We start from the raw sequence: 14,125 nt of genomic DNA, 5'->3' as shown, positions 1-14,125 counted from the left end.
CTGCTTTTCAATATGCTGTCTAGGTTGGAGAAGGAAATGGCAACCCACTCCAGTGTTCTTGCTGGGAGAATCCCAGGGATGGGGGAGCCTGGTGGGTTTCCATCTATGGGGTTGCACAGAGTCAGACACGACTGAAGAGACTTAGCAGCAGCAGCAGCAGCAGGTTGGCTATAGCTTTTCTTCCAAGGAGCAAGTGTCTTTTAATTTCATGGCTGAAGTCACCATCTGCAGCGATTTTGGAGCCCCCCAAAATAAAGTCTCTCACTGTTTCCATTGTTTTCCCATCTTACTATCTTTCTTTGTATTTATTTGGTTTTGGCTGTGCTGGGTCTTAAGGGCTTTCTCTAGTTGCCACGAATGGGCTTCTCATTACAGTGGCCTCTTCTGTTACAGAGCACAGGCTCTAGAATGCTTGGACTCTGGGGTGCAGCGCCTGTGGGATCCTACTGGATAAGGGATTGAATGCATGTCCCCTGCATTGGCAGGAGGACTTTCAACCACTGGACCACCAGGAAAGCCCCCTTTCTTTATTCAACCTGAACATGAGTTCTGTGTTGACACTATCCCTGAGAGTCTGATTCACAGTGCCTGCTCCATGGTTGCTGCCAGCATTAATCAATAAAATGAAAATAATACCACCAGCCTGGCAAGGATACTAAGAAGAATGGATTCAGTGATACAGATAAAGGGCCTGTGACCTATAAGTTTTCAAGAACCATAGCCATTATTATGAAGATGTGTTCATTCACTGAAGAAATATTTACAGTCACTAAATATTTGGTGCCAGGAATACAGTGGTGGAAAAGCAGGCACAATACTTGCTGAGATAGACATCTCAGTATAGTGTGGGAGACAGACATCTAATAGAGAGTTCTTTCTCTCTTTCAATTTTTTTCAGTCCAAGTTTTTGTGTTTTAAATTTTTATTTATTTGGCTGTGCCGGGTCTTAGCTGTGGCATGCAAACTCTTAGCTGCAGCATATTCCCTGATTAAACCTGGGCCCCCTGCATTTGAAGCACAGAGTTTAAGTCACTGGACCCACAAGGAAGTTCCTATTTGTTTGTTTTTTAATTGAAGTATGGTCGTTGCACTTTCACCAATGATTTTCCAATGTACTCTTTTTTTTAATGTATTTATTTATTTTTGGCTGTGCTGGGTCTTCATTGTTGTGCAGGCTTTCTCTAGTTGTGATGCTTCTCACTGTTGCAAAGCTTGGGCTCTTGGGCACTTAGGTTTCAGTAGTTGTGGCTGCCAGGCTCTGGAGCACTGGTTCAATAGTTGTGGAGCATGGGCTCCGTGGTATGTGGGATCTTCCCAGACCAGGGATCAAACCTGTCTCCTGCATTGGCAGGCAGATTCTTTACCACTGAGCCATCAGGGAAGCCCTCAATATATTTGTGACTCCATGGCTAGAATTAACAAACTTGAACTTCCCTGACCAGACATCAGACTTATGCCTCCTGCAGTGGAAGCTCGAAGTCTTAACCACTGGCCCCCCCAGAGAAGTCCTAATAGAGAGTTCTAATACAATGTATATCACAGGGGTGTGATGGGGAACAAACAGACAGTGGTTAAAGCAGCACACGGGATCCCAGACTTGGGATCAATGAGAAAGTATCAGAGAAGATGACATTTAAACTATGATCTGAAGGATGAGTGAGGACAGGGGGGATAGAAGATAAGAGCTATGACTTACTTAGAGCCTACAAGCTACTGAGCACTTTCTAAACAGTCATTAGGCTTGAACTGTGTACCCTAAAGAAAATATATTGAAGTCTTAACCCTTAGTACCTCAGAATGTGAACATACTTGAAAACAGGGTCTTTACAGAGGTAATCAAGTTAACAACTTACTGACCAGAGACATAGTTATACATCTTCTGTTACTCAGACATTATTGACAGGAGTGTTTCAATATTCCCTCTCATAACAAATTGCCAGCCACAGGCTTTAGCTTATGATGTGTTAAAACAAGGTCATTAGGGTGGGCCCTGATCCAATATGACTGGTGTCCTTATTAGAGGGGCAATTTGGACACAGAAGGACAGACACGGAGAAAAGATAATGGGTAGACACACCGGGAGAAGACAGCCAGGCAACTAGAATGATGCAGCTACAAGTCAAGGAATGCCAAGGAATGTTAGCAAACACCGGAAGTTAAAAGAGGTGGGGAGGGGCTAGTGGCTAAGACTCCACACTTTCAATGCAAGGGGACACGGTTTGACCCCTGGTCAGGGAACTAGACCCCACATGCTGCAACTAAAGATCCTGTGTGCCCCAATGAAGATCAGAGATACTGTGTGCCTCAACTAAGACCCAGCACAGCCAAATTAATTGATTATTTAACTTTAAAAAAAAAGAGGCAGGGAAGGATCCTCTCCAAAACCATCCCAAGGAGCACGGCCCTGTCAAGCTCATGAGTATTGATTTCTAGGCTCCAGAACTGCAAGACAAAACATTTCTCTTGCTTTAAGCCCCCTCATTTTTGGTGCAGTAGCCCTAGGAAACGAATACAGTGGTTAAACTTTACCACCTTCTGAGATAGCTATTACTATCCCCATTTGACAGAGCAACGAGCCTCAGAGACGGAAAGTGACCTGCCTAAGGTTACATAGCACATGCAGAGTGAATTCTGCTTGGTCCCATTATATATAACACATTGCCTCTTCACATGATGTGAGCACCAAGGCTGTGTCCTAAGCGAAGAGGCTTCCTGGGGGAATCATGTATCTTTTAGCAGACTAGCCCACTTGGGGAAATACTCTCCCATAGGCAGTGCTCCGTCTGACAAGTACAACCAAACCTTCTCTTACTCTGGGCCAAGAAAGAGGGCCTGTGGGCTCCTTGCCCACGGCCCCTACCTGCTTGCCCATCTCAAATAATTTGAAGCCCAGGATGAAAGACAGTGAGGGAGCTGAGTGATGGAAAAAATTATAGTCATTCTACAGGACACAGCTGACACCAATAAGACACAGGTCAGCTCGGAACCCTGTCCTGGACCAGGCTGAGCTTCAAGAGGAAGACAGAACTTCAGAGGGAAATAGAGACTGCTCCGATATCACCCTTCCCTAAGTTCCGACCTGAGGTCTTTTATCCAGAGAACTCTTAGCACAGTGACGCATGCTTTGTGAGTGCCCGTGATTATTATTCCACGTGTCTCAAATCTAACGTCCTAGGTGAGGTTCTCTATACAACCCCCAAACCCTCTCTCCCAGGGTCTGCTACTCACCCTCAATGGCATAGATCTTTTTTTGCAGTTCAGTGAATAGATCTTTCAGCTTCTCAAATGTGTCCAGGATCTTTACAAACTCCTCCGCAGGTTTGGAGGCAAACTGATGGAGCGCCTCCTGACTTTCCTTGGTCTGAAAATTCTTTCCAATCTGGAAGAAATGAAGAGTGTAGAGCTGGCATCTCCAGACTTGCAAAACAATTTTCTACTATTATCACAAGACCCTGGCCCCAGGGAGAAAGGGAGTGGGGTTCAAGAATAGGAGAGGGAAGACAGGTCCTAAGAAGTAGCAGGGACCTGGGGCCCATACCCCAATGATGTAGCGGATGATGTCTTTGGCCGCATCAATGTTGTGTTCGTCAGTGGCTTCCCCATCAGTGATGATGATAAGCACTTTGGTGGCATCTGGCCGGGCCCCCAGCTCTTGCCGGAACACTTCTTTCCTGTACCAAGGAAGAGGGGGATGTAAGAGACTCCGGCCCAAATCCTCTGAGGCTCCGCCTCACCATGTTAAGTTACTGCCCTGCTGATGATGACAAATCCCTCTTCACAATCCCCAGGCAGCTATTTCCAGCTCTCAAAAGCTCTCTTCTGAGCCTCCTTCCTCAGCCCAGGTTGCCATATCTCTCCTCCTGGACCAGTGGTCTTCAACTGAATTCTAGGTAAACACAAGGTTGTCCCAGAGACTGTGGGCAGTGAGGTGAGACTCTGGGCTTCCTACTCCCCATTTCAACCACATGGCAACTGCCCTTTAATCGGTTAGATATGCTGGTGATCTAGGTGAGATTCCAGTGGAAGGATGGGTTCCACAGCCAAAGAACACTGGAAAGGCCCTCTTTTGGAGAAAGCTCATTCAACACCACCTCTGCATCCCCGACCATCACCAGGCTGCCTGTACATCTCTGCAACAGCAAGTTTCCTGGGGAATCAAAGAGACTTGTTTCCACATCAATTTCCCCCACAAAGCATGGCCTCCTGAGGAAAGAGCCATGTTTGTTTTGCTGCTGTATCTCTGGCTCCTGACTCAGAGTAGGTGCTCAGTCATGTGACAGAAGAGAAAGAGGGGAGGACTAAATTCTGGACAGGTCCAGGCTGCAAATTCCTGCCCTGCCCACAGCCTCCTTCTGAAGCAAGACAGGCTGCCCACAACTTCCCCTGGGACAACCACTCTATCTGAACCATCCTCCTCTCCTCACCCCACAGCTAACCAAAGATAGACAATTTATCCAAGAGTGGCCATCCCACCATCCCTGACTTAGGGCATGATCTGCTTTAGGCACAGAAGTGGAAAGTCACCTGGAGAGGCCACAGTGTGAGGTGAAGAGATATGAGGGGAGAATGGGAGAGCTATTAACACTTGCAAGCTGCCAAAGACAGCAGAACCTGATGGGTGGGCTGGATCAAAACCACTTGCCGCCAATATCTCTGGTTCTATCTTGGATGTAAATGTTTCCCCAGCTTCCATCCACCTGGACACGGCCTATCATGGATCCTGTTCAAGGATTCCCGCCCTGGTTTAAGTCACCATCATCTCTCTTCTGGATTGTTCGAGAGCCTGCAAACTGGCCTCCCTGCTTCCACCCTTGCCCCTTCCACAGTCTGATCACAACTCTGCAGCTGGAGGGATCCTTTTATTTTATTTTTTCCATTTATTTTTGTTAGTTGGAGGCTAATTACTTCACAACATTTCAGTGGGTTTTGTCATACATTGACATAAATCAGCCATGGAGTTACATGTATTCCCCATCCCAGTCCCCCCTCCCACCTCCCTCTCCACCCAATTCCTCTGGGTCTTCCCAGTGTACCAGGCCCGAGCACTTGTCTCATGTATCCCACCTGGGCTGGTGATCTGTTTCACTATAAATAATATACATGCTGTTCTTTCAAAACATCTGGAGGGATCCTTTTAAAAACATAAGTCAGATTATCACTCCTCTGTCCAAAATCACCAATGAGAGACTTCCCTGGTGGTCAGGTGGCCTAGACTCTGAGCTCCCAGTGCAGGGGGCCCAGGTTTGATCCCTGGTCAGGGAACTAGATCCCACATGCAACAACTAACACCTGACACGGCCAAAAATAAGTAAATTTTTTTGGTAAAAAAAGATTGTGAGAGCAACATTGAAACATATACATTACTATATATAAAACAAATAGCTACTAGGAAGTTACTGTATAACTCAGGGAGCTCAGCTCAGTGCTCTGTGAGGACCTAGAGAGGTGGGATGGGGTGGGAGGTGGGAGTGAGGTTCAAGAGGGAGGGAATGTGTATATACTTATGGCTGATTCACGTTGCTGTCTGCCAGAAACCAACACGACATTGTAAAGCAATTATCATTCAACTAAAAATAAATAAATAAAAGGACCTGAACTCAAATTGCCCCACTTGAATTCTTACAATAACCTGTTCCCTTGCTGGATCTACCAGTCGAGTTCCTACACCTTGCAACCTGAAGAAGCTAGTAATACGCAGACCAACCAATGGATGGGATCTTTCCCAAAAGGGAACTCACGCGACATAGTTGATGGCACCAAAGGTGTTGGTCAACAGACGCATGTGTTTGACTCCAGCCAACAGAGAGTCAGGGTCCTTCTGTCTAATGTAATCCAAGAAAGTAAATTCTGTTTTGAAATCTGTAGAAAACTGAACGGCTGCAAACTAGAAAAAAGAAGGAAGACATGAAACTCTTTACACAGCCCTTCCCACTTATCTGCTCCAATCTCAACTTCTTATCCAAGACCTGGGCAACCCAACTCCACATTCCTGCCTCAAATCGTTCTTTTGAAAATGAGGCTGTATTTTAAAAAAAAGAAGAAGAAAATGAGGTTGTATATAAACAAACACAGAAATAAATACATTTGAATCCCTTAGAGAATGCTGTCTGCTGGGCTCCGGTTCTCTGGGTGTGCCCACCTCACCAACAGAGATAGTTTTCCTAGCAGTCGTATTTCTGCTAAGTATGAATATGACCCTGCTAAACTGGATACAACTAACTGGGCCGAAGTTGGCCACTGTACTGAGGCAAGGCCAGTCAAAATCTTTCCTGTGTGAAACTGGAATTTACAGAGGGAGGAGTTGCTTGAGAAGATGATTTAAAAAATAAAAAAAACCCAACAGCCCTCCTGCAACTGGAACATGTGACCTTGGGCACTTTCCACCAGCCCACATGATCCACAGAAGCTGAGAGCCAGTCTGCAGAGAGAAACAGAAAGAAAGAGAAGAGGGAAGCAAGAGCCAACATGAAACAGAAATAGGAATTAGGGAGAATTCTGGAAGCAAAGGTCCAGTAATAATCATGCCCTTAGGTTATAGAGACACATTGGATTAATACTAGATTTTCTCCTTATGCCTTTAGGTAGCTATTGCCTACCACCAGGAATCCTAACTACTATATTTACCTGGTAGGAAGAGTTGCTGAGTTTCTTCATCACATCCTTCATGAAGTCCACAATTTTCTCAAATTCATCTTGCTGCAAGCTCCTTGAGCCATCAAACAGAAATACCAAGTCTACGTTGCCCTTTATACATTCTACAGAGGTCAGACACGGAGGGACTTGGTAAAGGGTCTCCAGGGGTTGGCCTGCCCATGCTCGTTCCCATGAAAGGGCAGCCACTTGGAGGTATTGCTCCCTTCTGGGCCCCCCACTCCTTACCCTGATAACCAGGGTGCCCTTGCAGCACCGGACCCCTCAGGTTCTGGAGGATGAGGTAACACAGACCACTTAGATAGATGTTCTGGTCACATGTTCGAGACAGTCCAGGATCACAGGCCTGAAGGAAGCAAAGAGTTTCAAAAAGGTTGAGGTGGACTTCCCTGGTGGCTCCGGGTGATAAAAAATCCACTAGCCAATGCAGGAGACACGGGTTCAATCCCTGATCCGGGGAGACCTCACATGCCTCAGAGTAACTAAGCCATGTGCCACAATATTGAGCCTGTGATCTAGAGCCCAGGAGCCGAAACTACTGAAGAGCCTGTACTCTGCAACAAGAAAAGGTGCTGTAGTGAAAAGCCTGCACGCTACAACTGGAGAGTAGCCCACTCAGCAATGAAGACTCAGCACAGCAATAATAATAATAATAATAATAAATTAATTAAATTATTAAAAAATAAAACGGGTTGGGGCTTCCTCTTGCTGTGTGTCTTTTGCGCATCATCAACCAATAACAAAAACCATCACATCTTTCATGAAGTCCATAATCTTCTGAAATTCATCTTGCTGCAAGCTTCTTGGGCCATCAAACAGAAATACCAAATCTACGTTGCCCTTTAGCATCATTATCCCTCGACTCTCATTCCTTATATCCAACTGGTTACCAAGGCAAGGTAGTTCAGCCTCCAGGTCTCTTGTATCAGTCTCTTCATCCTTACTACCAATGCTATATGCCAGTGGATGCTTGCTGCCTCCAGGATGAAATCTAAACTCCTTAGTTTGGCATTCATGTTGTACTAATGTACATTTCCAGGCCCATCTGTTTCTATTCCCAATGACACATTCTGTGTTTACACCAAATCTAATGACTCTCTATTCCTAGAATCTTCAATGCTGCTTCCTTTTTGATGACTATCTTTCCTGCCAGACTGTAATTTTTGAAAGGTCTGGCTCGTGTCATAGTCATCTTTGTATCTCATTCCCATTTCCCCCATCAGAACCCAGTACAGTGCCTGGCGTGTAATCATAGTTAAGTAACCAAACTCCAGTTAAATACGGGATAAATATTGGGTTGGCCAAAATGTTTGTTTGGATTTTTCCATACTGAACCCAAAGGAACTTTTCAGCCAGCCCTTTACTTCACTCACTTAACCTTCTGTCTCTCCTACATCTGGGTCAGAAGGATACTGCTGAGACGAATTGTGAAGAACAATGGATTCCAGCTCAGACAGCAATTTGATTCAAATCCTGGCTCTGCCTCTTTAAAACCGTGTGATCTTGATAAAGTCTTTTACCCTTTAGGTCCTGTTTCTTCCTGTGTGAAATGTGTATACTGATCCCTATCTCACCTCTGTCCTAAGGATTGGAAGAGATATCGCAGGGTTTCTCAAACGCATTTGTGTATGAATTCACAATTTCTGCCATATGGGCATATCATACATACTATTATTTATTTAATATTTCATTTAATTAAAATTTATTTTTTTAAAAATTGAGGTGCAGTTGATTTACAATGTTGGGTTAGTTTCTAGAGTACAGCAAAGTGATTCAGTTACATAAATATATATATATGCATTCTTTTTCATATTCTTTTCCATTATGGCTTGTGACAAGATATTGAATATAGTTCCTTGTGTTATATAATAGGACATTGTTGGGAGAGAAGAGATAGGGGAGGAAAGGATTGGGAGTTTGGGATTAGCAAATGCAAACTATTATATATAGTTATCCTATATAATGTATATTATACATAGGATAAACAACAAGGTCCTACTGTATAGCACAGGAAACTATATCCAATATCTTGTCATAAGCCATAAAGAAAAGAATATGAAAAACCATGTATAACTGAGTCACTATGTTGTACAGCACAAATTAACACAACATTGTAAATCAGCTAGACTTCAACAGAATTAAAAACAAAACAAAAAAAACAGGACTTTGTTGCTTAAAATGTAGTTTTTAAAACTTTAGCCTCATCCTAAGCAATGCAATCCAAGAAATCATGAATTAGAGGGACTTGTTGTATATTTTTTCTAATAAACCATTAAATCAATGTATGACTATTAAAACATTAAAGTTTGGAGAAGGAAATGGCAACCCACTCCAGCGTTCTTGCCTGGGAAATCCCACAGACAGAGGTGCCTGGCAGGCTACAGTCCATGGGGTCACTAAGATCAGACACAACTGGGCGACTAACACACAGACATAGAATTTTTAGGGTATTGAATATACTCTGATACTATATGGATATATATCATTATATGTTTCTCCAAACTCAAAGAGTGTATAACACCAATAGTGAACCCGAAGGTAAACTATGGACTTTGGGTGATTATGATGTGTCCATGTAGGTTCACTTTGGTTTAACGAAAAAAGTACCACTCTGGTGAGTGATGTTGATAATGGGGGAGGTTATGTATGTGCGAGCACAGAGGAAATATGAAAAAATAAAAATAAATAAATAAATAAAACATTAAAGTTGTGTACCACCATAAGTCATCTTGTGTATGAATGGTCACAGATATTTCACATTTGGGAAAAAAAAAAACAACTGAGGTAGCTAAGGTCTTAAAAAGAGCTGATAGTTGGGTCTCAATAAATGCTAACTGAATCCAAATCTCTCTGGTGCCTTTAATCTTCCATAGGATCTTTTTTTTTTTAATGGAAGAATATTTTGAGCTTCCCTGGTGGCTCAGAGGTTAAAGCATCTGCCTGCAATGTGGGAGACCTGTGTTCGATCCCTGGGTTGGGAAGATCCACTGGAGAAGGAAATGGCAACCCACTCCAGTATTCTTGCCTGGAGAATCCCATGGAGGGAGGAGCCTGGTGGGCTACAGTCCACGGGGTGGCAAAGAGTCGGATACGACTGAGTGACTTCACAAATATTTGCTTTACAGTGTTATGTTAATTTCTTCTGTACAACAAAGTGAATCAGCTCTACGTATACATGGACCTCTTGGACCTCCCTCCCACTCCCCTCATCTCACTCCTCTAGGTCATCACAGAGCACTGAGCTTAACTCCCTGTGCTGTACAAAAGCTTCCCACTAGCTATGTGTTCTACACACGACAGTGTATATGTGTCCATTCTAATCTCCCAATTCGTCCACCCTCCCCTCTCCAATTGTGTCCACACATCCATTCTCTCTGTCTGCGTCTCTATTTCTGACCTGCAAATGGGTTCATCTATATCACTTCTCTAGATTCCACATACATGTGTTAATATATGATATTTGTTTTTCTTTTTCTGATTTACTTCACCCTGCATGCAGACTCTAGATCCACCCACATCTCTACAAATGACCCAGTTTCGTCCCTTCTTATGGCTAAGTAATACTCCATTGTAGGGTTTCCCCAGTGGCTCAATGGTAGAGAATCCACCTGCAATGCAGGAGACTTGGGTTTGGTCCCTGGATCAGGAAGATCCTCTGGAAGAAGAAATGGCAACCCATTCCAGTATTCTTGCCTGGAGAATCCCATGAACAGAGGAGCCTGGTGGGCTACAGTCCATGGGGCCGCAAAGAGTCAGACACGACGTAGAGACTAAACAACACCAATATTCCAGTGTATGTATGTACCACGTTTTCTTCATTCATCTGTATAGGATCTTTAATTCACTTTTTTCTTTCTTTTGTCTCCCTTTCCTAGCAAAAGCTTCATAGGTGCTGACATCACACTATACAAAAATCTTACCAAAACGTTGCCACTTGTGGGGTCTGTCGCCAAGGTCATTCCCAAGTACTTGGAGGTATAGTTGGAACCTGTGGGCACCAGAAGATTCACCTGGAGAAACTTAAGCAATGCAGGTGTGATGGGGCCAGCCTCAATTTCCTGAGCACATTCCTCCCAAACCAGTTACTCACTCAGTGTGACTTGCAGACATTCTCCAGTTTCTGGCTGGCATTGATACAGGTTTCCCCTGCTGTTCCCTTCACTTGGAGCTCCCACGACAACCCTGATATGAAATTCCACCTGTGAGATGGAGTTGCCCAGGTCTTCACCCAACCACTCTGACCTATTAAGGGGGTTCAAATCTCCCAAAAGTTTTCTGGAAGCAATTCAGCCACTCCCTATCCAGGTGGATGCTAAGCTCCCATCTCTTCCTTATTGGATCCCAGAAAAATAATCCAATATGCCAGAATTCTAGAAAGTTAAGGATCTTTTCCATTGACAGTACAGAAAAACAGGCCCAGAGAATGATCTGCCAGAATGTGACATTGTGGTTTCATTCAATCAACAATCAATTCAAAAGTCATATATGGCTTACCTGCTATGTGCTATGTACTAGAGATAGAGAGGGGATTTGAGAGAGAAACAAAATCTCAGCCTTGAAGGAGTTCACTGTCTAGTTTGGGAGAGAGTCTGAAATTGAGAAAGTGTGGCAAAGCATTTTAGGGGTTGTCATATGTATTCCCTCCTATTTAAGCACTTATAGGGCTTTTTTTTTTTTTTTTTTTCCATTTTTCACACTGCCATGTGGGATCTTACTTCCCTGACCAGGGATTGAACTCTGCCCCCTGAAGTGGAAGCCTGGGGTCCTAACCACTGGACCACCAGGAAGTCCCGGGTTTCTTTAACGATGGATGGTTCTCATCCTACAATTGGATGGCCTTGCTTGGATCCCAACACGAACTCCTCGAAACAGGAAGGTCCTGGTCAGGGCAGGGAGGGCCTGCGGCAACAGCTCACCTGCTTCCAACTTGCAGAACGCGGTACCCAAAATGCCTCCCGGCAAGGGGGAAGGAGAAGTTTTGCACATGTCGAACATCCAGGTTGTAGCTCCAGGCTGGGGCTGAGAGAGACCAGAAGAAGGTCAGCCACTTCCGACCAGGGGCTCCTCCTCACCTCATAAGCCCCCACAGTGGCGGGCGCTGATCAGCCACCACCCACACGCCCCCAGTGTGGTCAGGCCTCCCACGCCTAGGGCAGGACTAGAAACTGCCCTCCTAGACCTCTCCTGGGGGCCCGGACTGCCGGACATATGGAAGCAGCGATTCCTGCTACCCAGAGCTCTAAAGGACACACAACTTCCGACCGGCCTCTCAGCAAAGGAAGGATGAGGAGACGGTGGTGCCTAAGACAGGAGCAATCTGAAGGGGCCCCCGTGGCGATGGGGCTGCTGCAAGGGTTTGCATCTCCTCACACACCCACTTCTCCCTGGGACATGGGGCTCAGTCGCCCTGAAAACTCAGATCATTAGCCTCAGGCTTCCTCGCTGTGAAAGTTGGAGATCCCCTGATTCTGTGAGGCTGCCTCCTTGCTCAGGTAACGCTCCCTAACTTCCCCCACCCCCATGGACCAGTCTCTGCCAACCATTAGATCTCAAATTCCGCTATCACCTCCCCAACCTCAGTGATCCTTGGTGTTATCTGAAAGGCCCCAAACTATCCTTTATCAGCCCTGCTTTCCTTGGGCTTGGGCTTATTCCACATGTCTTAAGATGTCAGAGATGCTGGCCTCATTTACTCAGATGAAGAAACTGAGCCCCAGAAAGAGGGAAGGGACTCGTCCAAGATGACGATCAGAGGTAGAAACATGCATAGAACCAGATCTTAGGCCAGACCCATGTATGCATTAACCATTCCCCCCAAAAGCATGGCACCCCACTCCAGTATCCTTGCCTGGAGAATCCCATGGACAGAGGAGCCTGGCGGGCTACAGTCCATAGGGTCGCACAAAAGTGAAAAAGTGAAGTCGCTAAGTTGTGTCCAACTCCTTGGGGCCCCATGGACTGTAACTCACCAGTCTCCTCTGTCCATGGGATTTTCCAGGCAAGAGTACTGGAGTGGGTTGCCATTTCCCTCTCCAAGGGTCACACAAAGTTGGACACAACTGAAGCGACTTAGCTCGCAGGCACATCCCCTTTTTAAGGGCCCCTCCCCCGTCTCTCACTGCTGTGACCTTTTTCTCCCTCTTTTGCCTGAAAATATCTTCAGATCCTGCCCGTAGTTTGTTTGTCTGACTTTCTTTGTTTTCCTTCCCCTCTCTCCAGGATTCCCCTGGCCCCCGCATTACCTATGGCCCATGCCACCCTTAAATCAGCTGCTCATTTACTCTACAAAGTCCTGTTGTTTCCCTCAGCACAGAGGCATGCCCCTTCCCCTCCCCATCTCCCTTGCCTACCAAACAGAAAAGGCCCAGACAGCAGCAACCTCATCACGATGATGCAGGAATTCATCTTTCAAGCCGGCTGGAGGGAGCCAGCCCAGGTATAGTCTCAGAGGGCTCTTGGGATTTACCGGCAACCCGGACTGGGTGAAAGAGGGAAATGATAAAGCCCCAGGGAGCCTTGCAGTGGAACTTTCTCACAGAGGCGCCAGGCTGGTGACAGAGTCCGGGGGAGAGAGGGTTGTGCCTAGGCTGGTTGTGAAACCGCATCATGGGCTTCAGAGAGGAAGTGCTCAGCAGGTTAGACACTTCCTGTGCCTCTTGCATTTTTATATTATCCTGGGGAAGACAGCACAGTGGTGCTGCCCAACAGCTGCGGTGTCTCTGTCCTTCACCAACACAAGAACTTAAGATTCGTTAAAGCTCAGGGGAAGATTGGTCAGATAACTGTGGTACAACCGTCATGGAATGCTATGTAGCCACAAAAAAGAAGAAGGAAAGAAAAAAATAAGATGGGGGTGGGGGGAAAAGGATGAGATAGCTTTCCCTTGACACTGAAAGATGCACTGTTGAAGAAAAAAAAAAGCAAGTTAGAGAACAGTGTATTTAATCATTCATTTTGAGTCTAAAAAATAACAACAAAAAACTAATTTCCACAGAATGGGAGATATATGATTTGTAAATCATCTGGTACAGGACTTGTATCCAGAATATATAAAGAACTCTGGTGAGACTTCCCAGGCAATTCAGTGACTAGGATTCCAAGCTTCTAATGCAGGGGGAGTGGATTTAATTCTTGTTTTGAGGACTAAGATCCCACATGCCGTGAGGTGTGGCTGAAAAAGGGGGGAACAAAACAGAATAAGTGAAGAACTCTTATAGCTCAATGATAAAAAGACAACCCAGTTTTTTAAGTGGACAAAGAATTTTAAGAGACATTTCTCCAAAAACAGTATATAAAATGGCCACTCAGCACATGAAAATGTTCAACATTATTAGTCACTAGAGAAATGCAAATCAGCACTCAAAGATACCGCTTCACACCCACAAGGATGGCTAGACTAAAAATGAAAGAAAGAAAAGAACTAAGGGTTGGTGAGAATGTGGAGACATTGGAACCCTTCTACTTTACCAGTGGG

General features: G+C 45.2%; 1 protein-coding gene across 3 annotated transcripts in view; it reads right to left on the bottom strand.

Annotated features, from left to right (window-relative positions):
* Window positions 1–13,240, bottom strand: part of ITGAL (integrin subunit alpha L) — a 43,470-nt gene extending 30,230 nt beyond the window's left edge. For 2 of the 3 annotated variants that reach the window (XM_020901619.2, XM_020901620.2), the window contains exons 1-9: window positions 13,002–13,240; window positions 11,568–11,670; window positions 10,742–10,833; window positions 10,572–10,639; window positions 6,880–6,997; window positions 6,625–6,755; window positions 5,739–5,884; window positions 3,539–3,671; window positions 3,229–3,379 (exon numbers count right to left, since the gene is read on the bottom strand). In XM_020901619.2, the coding sequence (XP_020757278.2) occupies window positions 3,229–3,379; window positions 3,539–3,671; window positions 5,739–5,884; window positions 6,625–6,755; window positions 6,880–6,997; window positions 10,572–10,639; window positions 10,742–10,833; window positions 11,568–11,670; window positions 13,002–13,056 (997 nt within the window). In that variant the 5' untranslated portion in view covers window positions 13,057–13,240. Of the gene's footprint in view, window positions 1–3,228; window positions 3,380–3,538; window positions 3,672–5,738; window positions 5,885–6,624; window positions 6,756–6,879; window positions 6,998–10,571; window positions 10,640–10,741; window positions 10,834–11,567; window positions 11,671–12,620; window positions 12,713–13,001 lie in introns of those variants that run through there. The other variant, XM_070461200.1, reaches the window with a different exon arrangement.
* Window positions 13,241–14,125: the final 885 nt, after the last annotated feature.

This window comes from Odocoileus virginianus, chromosome 33 (assembly GCF_023699985.2).
Source record: "Odocoileus virginianus isolate 20LAN1187 ecotype Illinois chromosome 33, Ovbor_1.2, whole genome shotgun sequence".
Lineage (NCBI taxonomy): Eukaryota > Metazoa > Chordata > Mammalia > Artiodactyla > Cervidae > Odocoileus > Odocoileus virginianus.
The sequence above is the reverse complement of the archived record's forward strand: the minus strand, read 5'-3'. Positions and strand labels throughout refer to the sequence as shown.